Below are 14,363 nucleotides of genomic sequence, written 5' to 3' on the forward strand. Positions count from 1 at the left end.
CCAAAAATTGTCAACAAGACCAGATTGGAACTTCAAGGCCTTAGCTATATTCAAAATATGTTGATGATTCCTTTCCACTACCCCATTCTGCTGAGGGGTATGTACACATGATCTTTGATGGACAATCCCTTTTTCATTATAGAAAGTTTGCATCATAAACTCAATCCCATTATCAGTTCTGACAGTCTTAATTTTGGCATCAAAGTGAGTGAGAACATAATTATAGAAGTTATGAAATGTGGATCTGGCCTCTGACTTATATTTCATTAAGTGTAGCCAAGTATATCTGCTATGATCATCAACAATTGTTAAGAAATAATGTTCTCCATAAAGAGAAGCCACAGAAAAAGGACCCCAAATGTCCATATGGATTAGATAAAAACATTTCTCAGATTTATTATTGCTAAGAGAGAAAGGAGATTTCTTATGTTTGGCAAAATGACATGTGTCACAAGCAGAACCAGAGGCAGTACATGGTGAGATTTTCACTCCTTTCAACATTTGTATCTTATTCATTGGGTAATGACCCAGCCTATTGTGCCATATCTCAGCAGAAAGACTACTACAAGTCATTACATTGGAGTTATTAGCAAACTGAACAGAATGGACCTTCTTCCTGACAGGAGGGTTGGAGAGCAGATATAATCCTCCTTTCTCTTTAGCAAAACCATCCACCCTCCCAAGATGGCCCTGAACATCACAGCAATCAGCCCCAATAATAATCTTATATCCTGATTCTCTTACCAGCTTGCTAGCAGAAACAATATTAAAGGAAAAAGATGGAATAAACAACACATTTTTCAACATCATATCCATGTGAAGTTTAATATTCCCAATGTGAGTAACACCAACTGTCTCCCCATTAGGCAGCCTTACTGATACTCCATGAACAACATAATAAGATTCAAAGTAGTCCAAAGAACTAGTGATATGACCAGTTGCACCAGAATCTAAAATCCAAACATCAAGAGAATTTAACACAGTATTGACATGAGGATTAAAAATGAACTTGCCTTCATTATGTTTCTCTGCAATCTTCATGGAATCTGAGTTGATTCCAGTGTTAGACACTGTCACAACATTATTAGATGAATGACCCCCTTGGCTTTGGCTCTGCAACAAACTCACAAGCCTTTGAAACTGTTCAGCAGTGAGGCCTACATCTCCAACTTGGTTCACAGAAGCAGGCTGAGTCTCTTGAGCTTGTTTATCCTTAGATTTATAACCTGGAATCCACCCTGGTGGGAAACCATGCTTCTTGTAACACTTCTCAATCGTGTGTCCTAATTTCCCACAGAACACACACTTAGGAACATTCTTCCCAGAATTATTGCTGAACTTCTTTTTGTTAAAGGAAGTTGCAACAGCCACAGTGGATTGGTCATCTGAGTTCTGTACAGTTATGTTCTGCATAGCATTAGATTGAATCAAATCGGGATTCTTCATGATGCCAGAGTTTCTAAGCTTCCTTTCCATCTTGAGGGCCATATTAAGGACCTTCTCCATAGCAGGGATAGGATCCATAACCAAAACTCCGGACTTAATGTTCTCATACTCTTCATTAAGTCCTTCCAGGAAATGAATAATCTGATCTTCCTGTTTTTCCTTCTGAATCTTGGTAATGAGTGTGCATGAGCACCTCGGCACACACTCACATTAAGGGATTGGTCTCATAGCGTTCATCTGGACCCATAGCGCATTAGATTTAGTGAAATATTCATTAATCGAAAGGTTACCTTGAGTGCTTCTGTAGATCTCATTTTGCAGTTCCGCAATTCTGTGAGCATCGACCTGAGAGTATCTTTTCTTAAGAACACTCCAGATTTCAGCCGCAACTTCGAAATACAGCACTCCCTCTGCAATCGTAGGGCTAAGGGACTTGAAGATCCAGGAGCATACAATATTGTTGCATCTCCTCCAGATCGGAAATCTCGGATCGGACTCTGCAGGACTTGCTATGCTTCCGTCAACGAATCCGTATTTATTTTTAACTTCGAGAGCAATTCTCATCGATCTACTCCACGTTGCATAATTGACTTCTGACAAAGGAGGAGAGGCGAGCACGAGGTTAGGATTTTCCGTCACATGCAAGTACATAGGGTCGTGAAACTCATCCACGAGCTGAACAGGGCTAGAGTTCATCGGAATGCGATCGGATGACGTAGCTTGCTCGCCACCTTTTTCATCACCGGTTTCAGTCTCCGCCGTAATCACCGCGGCGTAGCTCCGGTGACGCTCTGATACCATGTTGAGAAACCTCAAAGATTAGAAGAGAAGCAGTGTGTATTCCATTGAAGAAGATGAAGAGAGTTCATGAGTTCATGTGTCTACAAGCTGAAAGAAGAAAGTGAATCTACTGACTAGTCTACAGCTTTACATTTCATAGGCTATATAGACAAGCCGTTATAACTGCCAAGGGAAAGGGAAAAGACCAATAGGTCCCTGACTTATTATTAAGCTAAGAAAGAAAGCAAAGCAGAGAAGAGCTGAGCTGAGCTGGACTGGACAGCTGCAAGTTGCTGCATTATTTGAGATGTTTGAGAGAGGATTAAAGATGATTGAGCTGTGTATTACTTCATCAGAATTCGACATATCTTGGTGTACATGGCGTGGCTAGGAGCGCAAGGTCGTACTAGTCATGGAAGCAGTTCACTAGGTACATTTTTCTATGCGTATTAATAGTCGAAATTTAGACTTTGAGTTGTCTGTACACTAGGATTTTATTTACGGTGACCATGAATGGTGGTAGGGAACTATGGGGACCAGTGGGTAGTGTTAAGTTATTGATGTATATCTTGTTTATACCTGTTGATTTATTGTTTCAAACAAAATATTTGTTGATTTATTATGTGAAAAGTTTGCTTTAAGCATGGGGGTCCACGAATGTTTGTTGTATACTATGAAATCCAGAGTGAAGTCATTTTCAAACAATTAAGCATGGGACCATGCACTTGCTTTGTTTACCTTTTAGGTAGTGTGTATAGTTTAGTGGATTATTAAACTGTGTAGTACATTAGTTTACTTAAATTTACTTGTCATTCCAGCTGTTTTTAATTGGCTTTTAGTGCATTATTAAACTGCTTTACTTGACTGTTAGTGGAGGGAATTATTTAAGTGCTTTGTTTGACCCCATGTTTGCTTATTTTTTCTGCTTTACTTGATTGTTAGGGTGCAAATTCTGTCTGAAGTTAAGATATGGGGGCAGAATAGACCAAAGTAACCCACCTAGATATCTGGATGGTAGAGTTAAAAGCTTTGTTGAATTGAATTCAGATGAGTGGGGCATGATGACATTAAAGGACAAGGTTTATGAAGTAGGGTATAAGAAGGAAGACAACACTAGTAGAATTGCTAACAGATGATGATGCTTGGAGATTACTAAACTATGATGTGAGACTGAGACCAAAGTTAGTTGAGATATGGGATCAGTGGAGATGAGGATGATTCTGATTGGGAAAAAGGGGTATTCTGCAGATGAGTTAGATAATGAGTATGAGAATGAGGAAAATGGAGTTGATGACTTAGAGTTTATGGAGGTGCGTAGCTTCAACGATTCACCACAATGACAACGCATATTCGACATTACTTCACCGTGTTGAAACATTGAGTGGTTGCTTGAGGAACCATAACTGTCTTCCCTGTACTTAGGATGCATCTCGTTGAAGAAGACGACGGTGAAGAGAGAATGTGAAATTAGGGTTGTGAAGATAATGAATAGCAATAAGGGGTTTTCTACCGCTTATAACGACCAGGTGAAGGGAGAAATTGCAGGAAGGAGGTGAGATTACTACTCTGCCCTCAGATTTCACGGTTAGTAAACGGTGGATTTAATGGAGAACGAAATTGGGTCAAATTTGGAAACTTAAGGACTAAATTCGTTGAAATTAATAGTTGAGGACTAAATTGTGAATTTAGCTATAGTCGATGGACCATTTTGGGTATTTACTCTTAATTAAATGATTCATAAAAAGTAGACTACAAATATTTAATTTATCTTGTGAAGAAATGAAAAAGAGAAGATAATTAAAAGTGTTACTAATGAGATTTGAACCCATGACATAAACCTTTTAAAACTTAAAATATAAAATTCAACCAACTAAGCTACTTAAACTATTAACATTTTCAACATAAATATATATTTTATATAACATTTCATGCTATATATGTATACATATACATACATACTAGTTTTTTACGCGCATTGCGCGATTGAGATAATGCACAATGTTTTTTTTTTTTTTTAAATAAGTCCTTGAAAGTATATCAAGGCAAGATTATATTGGAATTGTTCATGCATAGATAATTGAATGTTAAATTTGCGTATTTAAATAGGCAATTCTAAGTTTACAAATGCAAGATAATATAGTCAAGATTGATTATAATTGTCAATAAAATATTTGTATAGGTATGGTTGAAACCAAATACAGGACATAAGGGAGAGCAAATAAAAATTAGGGCATAAAATATTAAATATATATACTAATATTGAAGAGCTAACTGCTGATTGCCAACAAGGACATTGCGAGATAGTTTCCCACTTCAATTTGTTGCGTGATTTGAATACTCTTTTTGTCAATAAATCCCCCAAGTAGTTAATATGATTGGCTTAATTATATATTTTTATTTTTTTAAAACAATTATTATTATTATTATTATTATTATTATTATTATTATTATTATTATTATTATTATTATTAAATATATGTATACTCTTAAGTCATTTTACATGTTAATCTAAACAGTTAATTTTTTCAAATATTTTTTTACCAAACATTGATATAATTCGCTTGTCAAATCCGCTAATATAATCCAAGCGCTAACCGCTAACTCTTGATTGTTAAACAAGGACATTGCGAGATAGTTCTCACTTCAATTTGTTGTGTGATTTGAATACTCTCTTTGTTAACAAATCTCTCAATTAAGTAGTTAATATGATTGACTTTATTAATTATATATTTTTTAATTTTTTTCATGGTATTAATAAAATATTTTGTAAATAAATATATGACATTATTTTGTATTATAACTTTGATATTTAATTAAAAAATAGTGCACAAAAAAAATAATAGACAATGTAGTGAATATAATCAATTGATGAATTTGAATGTAAAGAATTTTACATTGGAGAAATATAAAGACAATATAACTAATAAAATTATTTCTCTTAATTAATTTATTGATAATGAATTTTTTTTTTTAATAAAGACATTGTAGGGACAATGTAGCGAATATAGTCAAGTGATGAATTTGAATGTAACTAATTTTTATATTGGAGAAAAATAAAGACAATATAACTAATGAAATTATTTCTCTTATTTAATTTATTGATAATGAATATTTTTTTTTTTAATTTTTCGAATAAAGACATTGTAGACACATAATTCTAAAATAAAGAAATGCATATGTATTATTTTTTGTTGTAGCTACTAAATTACTATTTAATAATTTAATAAGAGTAAAATAGATTACTAATTATGCCAACTTTGATTGAGATGGGGTTCGAACCTAAGACCTTTCTTATTGAAATCAATGAGTAAGTTAACGGTGAACTAACAGAAACTAACGGAAAAGATAATATTTAACGGAAAAGTTAACGGATAATCATATTCATTAAGGATAAATTAGGAAATCTCAAGGAAAAATTAAAATCTGATCAATCTGAGCCATTCATTTGATTAAAAAATTTGACCGCCATTTTTTCTACCCATTATAGGCCTAACTCTCTTGGGCTCTTATTAGTATAGTAGATAGTAGATATATAAAGAGGTGGGGTGGGGGGAGTGGGGGCAGCTGCCCCCACACTAGGTCCGCCTATGGTTACCCATAATAACATTAAACATTATACCTATATTTGATATTTGATTTGACAAAAGAAAATTTAATTGATCACCTTATTTGCTGAAAGACATTTGACACTGACGGTCACTGTCTGTTGTCCTTGGCTTTTTTGTTTGTCACTGATTTATAGCTTGTTTCAACTTTGAAAAAATAAGTGTTAGTAAACAAGTTCTCTAAACAAAAAACAGAGAATATAACAGAGAATGAAAACTAAAAAATTAGAAAACAGAAAACAAGAACAATTTTTTGTTAGTAAACGGTTTTTTTTTTTTTTTTTTTTGTGGGGTCCACAGAATGGGATGAGGAGAGAAAACTGGCGTTGATTTTGCGCATGAAAGGAACTGATGTGTCCAGCTGGTCGCGTAAATGGCAGTTTATTTATTTATTTGTCGATTTTTTTTTATTTATTTTTTTTTTCCTTTTCCTCCTCTTTTCTCTTCTCTCTTCCTTGTCCCTCCTATTTGGCCTGGAAAACACTTAAACAAGATCTCTACAATTGAGGTTGCTCTATGGATGTATTCACTTTAGAATTATTTTGACTTTTGTAACCTTTTTAAAATAGAAAGGATTGTAATAAAAGTTAATTAAATTCTAGGAATGTTTTTTATGTAGAATTTTATACTCTAAAGTGTACAAAAGTTTAGAATAACTTTATGAAAGTGAATAAAAATTTATTAAAATCTATTATTTTAAGAGTAAGTGCACAAAAGTCTTGATTGAATACACCCCAAATAGCAATCGTATGTGAAATTCTATTTGCACTACCCTTTTTTCTATTTACACCACCCATTTAATAGGTGTAATAGCTTTATAGGTGATACAAATATAAAAGTGCTATTTGCAAATAAAAATTCAAATTTCAAATTGTTGGACATCAATAATTGGTGTAGGATCTTTGCTTAATGTAGTAAATTCATCTTTAGTCATGTTCATAACATCTTTTATAATCTCATTCATGGCAATGGTTCTTAACGGGTTATAAACAGGTTTGTGGAAACGGGTTCGTGTTAACGGGTTAATACGATAATAACAACGGATTAAATGAGTTCTTAACAGGTTTAACGGGTTGACCCGTTAAGGTACGAAACAAAATGGGTCCTTAACGAATCGATCCGTTAACGACGCGGGACCCGTTAAGGCTAAATACTAACCCGTTATTTTCGTGTCCGATTTCGTGTTGTGTTAACCTATCGTGTCCATAATTACCAGATCGACCACTTTTTGAGTAAAGGGTGGTGCAAATACCATTACGTAATTGCATTTACTTTTGGGAAAATGACACTTTTTCCTCCTAAGTTATATACTTATAGCATTTTTTCCCCCTCAATTATTTATGTAAGCACATTTGCCTCCCTCAATTATTTTAAAAGTGGTAATTTTTCCCACTGATATATTAAATTGACATTTCTACCATTAAAGTAAACATTTTATTTATTTTATTTCTCCAACAAATTATTGTGTATATGTAGCAATGATCACGGTTTGGTTCGAACTAAACCGGACACTATAGCAATCGAATTAAAAGTTTTCGGTTATGATTAAGATCTAGAACCCAATATTTGAATTTCAATTTATTAAATTTATGAACCAAAAAAACTGGATCATGAACCGTGAACCGGCGGTTCCGGATCAGGTTCGCGATGTTGAACCGTCTTTATTTTAAAATTTTATTTTATTTATTTATTTTAAAATAGTCTAAATTCAACAATAAATGTATTTTATTTTTTCAGTTCGGAACATGAACCGGCCATTCCGGTTTGCGATTTAAATAAACTCTAAATATCGCATTTTGATTCTAAATTGTAATTAAAATATTTTGGTTTGGTTGCTATAGTATCTGTTTGGTTTGAACCAAATTATAGTAATAATTTGTTGGACAATGAAATATTTATTTTAAAGGTAAATATGTCCATTTAACATTTTAAGAAAAAAAAAGAGACACTTAAATAATTTAGGGAGAAAAAGTACTATAAGTATATAACTCAAGGAGAAAAAGTGATATTTTCCCTTTACTTCTTCTTATTAAACCCTTGTTCTTCTTCTTCTGGATTTTATAGAGAACAAACAAAGTCGATTCGGACTTTTTCACTCTGGGAAATCCATGAGTCTAATCGCGGGATCATACGAGCATTACATATGGGGGTTCAAACTGAAATTCAAAAATTATGAACATAAAGTTGTGAACATAATTATGAACATATTGTTTTGTAATTATGAATATAGAGATTCAATAATTGTGAATATGAAGTTAACAAATTATGAATATATAGCTTTATAATTATGAACATATAGTTCAATAATTATTAACATAAAGTTCTGTAATTGTGAATATAGAGTTCAATAATTATGAATATGAAATTAAAAAATTATGAATATATAGCTTTGTAATTATGAACATATAGTTCAGTAATTATGAACATAGAACTGTGTCCACATTGCAAGGTGGACACAGTTCCACGGCATAACGATTGAATAAAGTGGCGTACATACTTTTCATTCACAATAATGAAATCATTGATTTTTTTTTTAAAAATTTTCATTCGTTGTTGACACAAATTGTTTTGAGAGTTTGTCAATGACAATTGCTGTCAATAGATGATGATAATAAATAATTCAAAATATAAGGTTACAATAGATATTGTTATAATAATATAGTAAAAATTAACTTGCAAATTTCTTTAGAAGTTTTCATACATTGATAAAAGCATAATTGAAATATTAAGTTTTGTTCTTAATAATCAAAAGAAGATTAATTAAACGAAAAAAAAAAAAAAACTGAACTTAAATTTATTATTTTTAATGAAATAAAATCAAATGATTATCAAAGTTCCTGATTTATAATCATTGAATGCTATGTATTTAGTCGGGCTAATTATTTGACCAAAGTTTATGTTAAATTTTATATTTTATTTTTTAATACATTTTAACATATTCGTAGTATATGTTTAACAATTATGCTAATTCTAATTGAAATGAGGTTCGAACCTAAGACCTTTCTTATAGAAATTAATGAGTAAGTTAAGAATAATAAATAATTAACGGAATATTCCGTTAATAAAGTTTATACTAACGGAATTTAAAGTTATTTAAGGAAAGAAAATAATATAATAAAGGGTAAATAAGAAAATTCATTAAAAATACTAAAATCAAAATACTATGAACCATTCATTTTAAGAAACAAGTAGTAGATACATTTTTTTTATTTCAGTTAAGGGCTTAACATTATTGGCTCTTATTATAATTGTAGATTGTAGATGTAGACATGAACCATTAGACCAATCCAATATTGCCAGCCCAAGCCCATACATGATATACCATAACCCAATCCAAAATCTAATTATATAAGGAGTATTTATATTCCCTACCCTAAAATCCTTTTTTTTTTTTTTTTCTTTGAAACCACCCTACCTTAAAACCCTAAATCCCTAATCAGATAGTCTATTCTGGGCTTCTGCTTCTCCTACGCCCTCTCCTCCTCTCGGCTCTCACCTCACCTCAGCCTCACCGGCTCGCCGCCAGTCAGTCATCTACTGACTACTGCTCTCCGCGTGAGTAAGCCATCTCACCTCAGCCTCACGGTCCTCACTTAAGTATGTTTAATTAAGTATTTAATTAGTCTTTATCAAGCATAAAATAGTTTAGAGAAGGCATAGATGTTTGCATTGTTGTTGTTGTTGTTATTGTTAAGTTTTAAAACCAATTTGCATGTGAACTAACAGTCAATTACTTAACTTTTTAGGGTCAGATTATATAATTTATTTAATTATTTAATTAGATAATATAATTAACCTCTTTTAAAAAACAATATAATTAACCGGTGTGTTATACTGTAGTGCATTAATTCTGTTGTATTATATTGTTTGTGACACCGCGTTCTTCCAGGGCTCCAGGCAGTGTGATTAACACTTTGACTTTTTTTCTTTTTGGCACTGGCTGGTTCCAGGTAGTGTGTTTAACACTTTGTACTGTTATTACTATTTACTAATATACAATGTTAAGACTTGGCAGTTTGGCATTGACATTGTGAATTTGACTTTGTAAGTTTGTAGTATTTGGATTTGTATTAGTATATTAGTATTTGTTTGTGACTTTGGCAGTTTGCGTGTGATTTGGTATTTGGTACTTGCATTTTTCATGTCAATGTTCGGTTTTTTGGTAACTGATATAACTGACCGGTCAATTTTTTTGATCGGTTATAAGTTATAAAGTTTCCAAAAGTTTAGAATGATTCCATGAAAGTTAATAAAAATTTATTAAAATCTATAATTTTAAAAGTTTTGAAGAGTATACAAAGGCAATTTCATAATTGCATTTATTTTTTCTTATTAAACCCTTCTCTTCCTCTTCTTCAGGGTTTTGTAGAGAACAAACAAGAGGACTTCTTCATTCGAATCTGGAAAATCCATGAGTTTAATCGCCGGTTCGTACGAGCGTTTCATATGGGGATTCAAACTGAAATCTCCGAAGGACCTTCAAAGCTTTGATCTAATTCCCCTCTTCTCCTTCCCTTCCCACCTCTCCACCATCAAATGTGCCGACGTTTCCGGCTCCGCTGCCGTCTCTGGTGGCTCCGATGACACCATTAAAATCTACGACCTCTCCACTTGCTCCGAAATCGGCTCCCTCCACGAATCTGCCACCATCAATTCCCTCGCATTCTACACCCCTCCGTCCCTCTCTTTCCCGCGCAACCTTATATCCGCTGCTGACGACGGCTCAGTCTCCATCTACGACACCGATCCCTTTGTTCACCTCAAAACTGTGAAGGTTCACCGAAAAGGCATCAATTCCCTTTCTATCCACCCCTCAGGGGGGCTGGTGTGCTCGGTGGGCCGAGATGAATGTTTAGCTATGGTTGATTTGGAGAGAGGGAGGAGGAGTTTTTACTACAGCTTGGGCAAAGAAGTCTCTATCCTGAAATTTAACGAAACTGGCAAAACATTATACATGGTTATGGATGAAAAAGTTTCAGTCCTCGAGCTTGGGTACTGTCCAAGAACAGTTTTGGAATTTAATAATGCGAAGCGAGTTCTCTGTGCTGCCCCAGGAGAGGTGATTTCTGCACTGTGTTCTTCATATCATATCTATGAATTTTAATGTCCTGCTTTTATATTTATAACATATGTGTGAGTGTAAAGCTTCGGTCTTTAGCTTGCTTTGAATTTCATATAAACAATTTTATGGCTACTTGCTGAATTTCATTCTGTTCTAAGAACATACTGCTTGTATGATTGGAAGTTGCAGATTTCGAAAAAAGTGAGTTATGGAGGTGTTTGGAAATTCCTATTACAATGTTGCATATGCTGTAAAATCCATGTAACTGAGTTGAAAATTCTTGTCATTTATTAGCAAATACTAGTTGTGTATTTTAAGGTTCTGTTTAAAGTTAAAACCAGATTGTTAAGCTATTCCTCTCCTTTATTATTGTCTCATGTTATTTGAATATGTTCTGAAACTGAAGTGATATTTTGCAGGGTGGTATATTGTTTACTGGAGGAGAGGACAGGAATATTACGGCATGGGATACAAAAAGTGGAAAAGTGGCACACAGGATTGATGATGCACATTCAGCCCGTGTTAAAGGCATTGTTGTTCTCTCCAACAATGATGGAGAGTATCCATATTTAGTAGCATCTGCATCATCAGATGGCAACATATGTGTATGGGATGTTCGCATGGGGATGGGAGGGAAAGAGAAACCAAATCCACTGGCAATGGCCAATACAAAATCCAGGCTGACTTGTCTAGCTGGATCATCCATCAAATGTGAGTGAGTTTATATAGGAATTACTTTGTATTAACAATACAAATCACATGGATTCTTGTCTTCTTACTTTGACTTGTGATAGTGCAAGAAGCTGCTGCTTTAAGTTATTGTTTAGAGGGTTTTTATGAATTTTGTAGTGTTATTGCTACAACTTTCTACCATTTCCTATTTGTTTATTATGGCTGTTGCTTATCCTTTACCATTGACAGTCCTCTTCACTGATCTGATGGCTTGATGACATTGATCTCTCTATTCCATAGTTATCTAAGCGGGCAATTACAATAGTGGATTATCATATCATATCTAGATAGTCTATTCAAAAGTGTAATACATAGAGGTGTGAAGCATATATATATATAGGATTGCAGTAATTTTTTTGTCATAAATTGTTATAGCTTCATTTCTTACAATATTCCCTCTCCTTTTGCTTCTGAGATGGGAAATTCTGCTTCAAATGATCAAGAAGACGGAGCAGCAGATTGATACTCACACCACCATTTGCTGAGAATGCTTGATTGAATTGCACAATCTTCTCTTTCCCTCCCTTCTATGATGCATTTTGGGGTAAGCTGTATTGCCGCAGAAGTAGACCAACTCAAGGAACACTAAATTTGGAAAGAGAAATTGGTGGAATCTTATTTTTAACATAATTCTATATTCCTTTTTTTTTTTAATAAAATAGTTTAGTTAGACTAGAACTTATAGATAATTAATTAGCTTAGTCTCTTAGATATTGTAATTAGCTTATTATAGATATTAGTTTAGTCTCAGTCATATAAATAATTTTTAAGTTACTGCAACATGTTCATTAAGTTAGTACTATAAGTCAATATTACATAATTATTGAAACAATGTACTAAAAATATAAATTAATATGGTGTCATTTAAATGTATTGAACGGTTGATGAACAAGTATTGGTGGGAATCAAATGGTAATCGAGGTGGGGGAATAAGGTGGATGGCTTGGAACAGAATGTGTGGTCCAAAGTCCGAAGGAGGCCTCGGTTTTAAGAGTTTGAGCCGCTTTAATGTGGCCTTGCTTGCGAAACAAGGCTGGATATTATTAACAAATCTATCCTCTTTAGCTGCCCGGTTGTACAAGGCGAGATATTTCCCTCATGTTGATTTTCTTGATGCAAAGATTGGGGCCAACCCCCAGTTATTGTTGGCGCTCAATTTTAGCCGGGCAAGAAGTGTTGCGTCGGGCTGCTTTCGAAGAATAGGTGATGGGCGAAACACTTGTATTTGGAACCAACCTTGGCTCCCGGATGAAGGAGATCCTTTCATTCACACGCACGATCAGAATATGAAGGTTAGTTCACCTCCTACACCCTGACACACAAGATTGGAATCTTGGTCTGCTAAATGATATGTTTCTTTCCCGGGATGTTGGTCTTATTATTAAAACTCCTGTGGCTAAGGATTTTGATGATAAATGGTGTTGGCGTGGTGATATACGTGGTTCGTACTCCGTAAAGCTTGGTTTCCAGGCTCTTACTGACTTGCAGGGCCATGGACAAAATGTGAATGAACAATGGAAGTTTATTTGGCAACTAAAGGTACCACCATCTGTCAAATATTTTTTATGGAGATGTATGCACCAAATTATCCCAACTTTAACTACTCTTTTTTCTCGACGAGTTGAAGTGGATGTAATGTGTCCTCTTTGTCTTCAGCAGCCAGAAACATTAAATCATCTAATACGTGAATGTGCTTATGTCATCCCCTTGTGGCAGGAGTTGCATGTTGCTCTTCTCCCCAATGATGAATTAGATTTTGGTGCATGGTTGCGTGGAATTATAATGCAAGGTGATGAGATTAGTAGACTGCATATTATTTCTCTTTGCTGGATCATTTGGCGTTGGAGGAATGAGGTGGTGTGGAGTCATATAGAATGGAATCACATGGCAATTAAATTGGAGGTGCAGCGTACTGTTGGTGCATGGCAGCAATTGAATCAAATGTCTCATACTGGTACCACTCACCCCTCCCCCTCCCCCTCCCCCCTGATGTGGTTAAAGTTTATGTTGACACAGCAGTTTATCCGGATTCTAATCAAGCATTTTTTGGATGTGTGGTTAGGGATAGCAATGATAATTTTTTGGTAGCAAGTAATGGCCCGGTTTGGTGTCTTAATGATGCTTATCTAGCAGAAGCCGTGGCGGTCAAAGAAGCCCTCTCGTGGGTTAAGGAACGAGGCTATGCAAAGGTTATGATCCTATTAGATTGTCAGACAGTGTGCCGACTACTTAATTGTTCTGAGATCGATCGTTCATACGCAGGCTGTGTGATTAGTGAGTGCAAGGCGTTACGATGACACTTTGAAATAGTGTCTTTTAAGTTTGTCCCAAGATCAGTGAATCAGTGTGCTCATGCTTTGGCTAGAGCTACTCGTTCTCAAACTGGTCCTAGTTGGATTTTGAATATTCCTAATTGTATTGCCCATTTGATTTAATAAAGTATTGCTTTTGGTTTTCAAAACAAAAAAAAATCTCAATATATTTTTAACAATATAATTTTTGTACATTGATTTTATTTATATAAACAAAATATAAAAGAATATATTGAAGTGATAATTAGTCAGTTTATGCCACTTTAATGAACCTATAGTATCATTACAATAAACTTGCACTCATATTTGATATATTTAAAATTTTAATTAACCTACAATATATTATTATAACCAACATGATGCTATGAAACAAAAAGAAATGTGAATATCCAAGTTGAGTATCAAACTGCCGACCTCTTGTGTAAA

At 34.1% G+C, this 14,363-nt stretch overlaps 2 protein-coding genes across 2 annotated transcripts; one reads left to right on the top strand and one right to left on the bottom strand.

Moving 5' to 3' along the window:
- Window positions 1-872: 872 nt before the first annotated feature.
- Window positions 873-2,247, bottom strand: LOC109184958. Its single transcript, XM_019334954.1, has 3 exons — window positions 1,737-2,247; window positions 1,014-1,568; window positions 873-922 (listed from the first exon to the last, which is right to left on the bottom strand). The coding sequence occupies exons 1-3, from the start codon at window positions 2,245-2,247 to the stop codon at window positions 873-875; spliced, it is 1,116 nt and encodes a 371-aa protein (XP_019190499.1).
- A 7,030-nt stretch (window positions 2,248-9,277) lies between these two features.
- LOC109184969 (p21-activated protein kinase-interacting protein 1-like) lies at window positions 9,278-14,045 on the top strand. The gene is made up of 8 exons (XM_019334966.1): window positions 9,278-9,428; window positions 10,191-10,890; window positions 11,313-11,604; window positions 12,041-12,169; window positions 12,747-12,917; window positions 13,027-13,164; window positions 13,342-13,579; window positions 13,688-14,045. Exons 2-4 carry the CDS (start codon window positions 10,243-10,245, stop codon window positions 12,061-12,063), a joined length of 963 nt encoding a protein of 320 aa, XP_019190511.1. The 5' UTR covers window positions 9,278-9,428; window positions 10,191-10,242; the 3' UTR covers window positions 12,064-12,169; window positions 12,747-12,917; window positions 13,027-13,164; window positions 13,342-13,579; window positions 13,688-14,045.
- Window positions 14,046-14,363: the final 318 nt, after the last annotated feature.

The sequence above is a fragment of the Ipomoea nil genome, unplaced genomic scaffold (genome assembly GCF_001879475.1).
Source record: "Ipomoea nil cultivar Tokyo-kokei standard unplaced genomic scaffold, Asagao_1.1 scaffold1298, whole genome shotgun sequence".
Classification (NCBI taxonomy): domain Eukaryota; kingdom Viridiplantae; phylum Streptophyta; class Magnoliopsida; order Solanales; family Convolvulaceae; genus Ipomoea; species Ipomoea nil.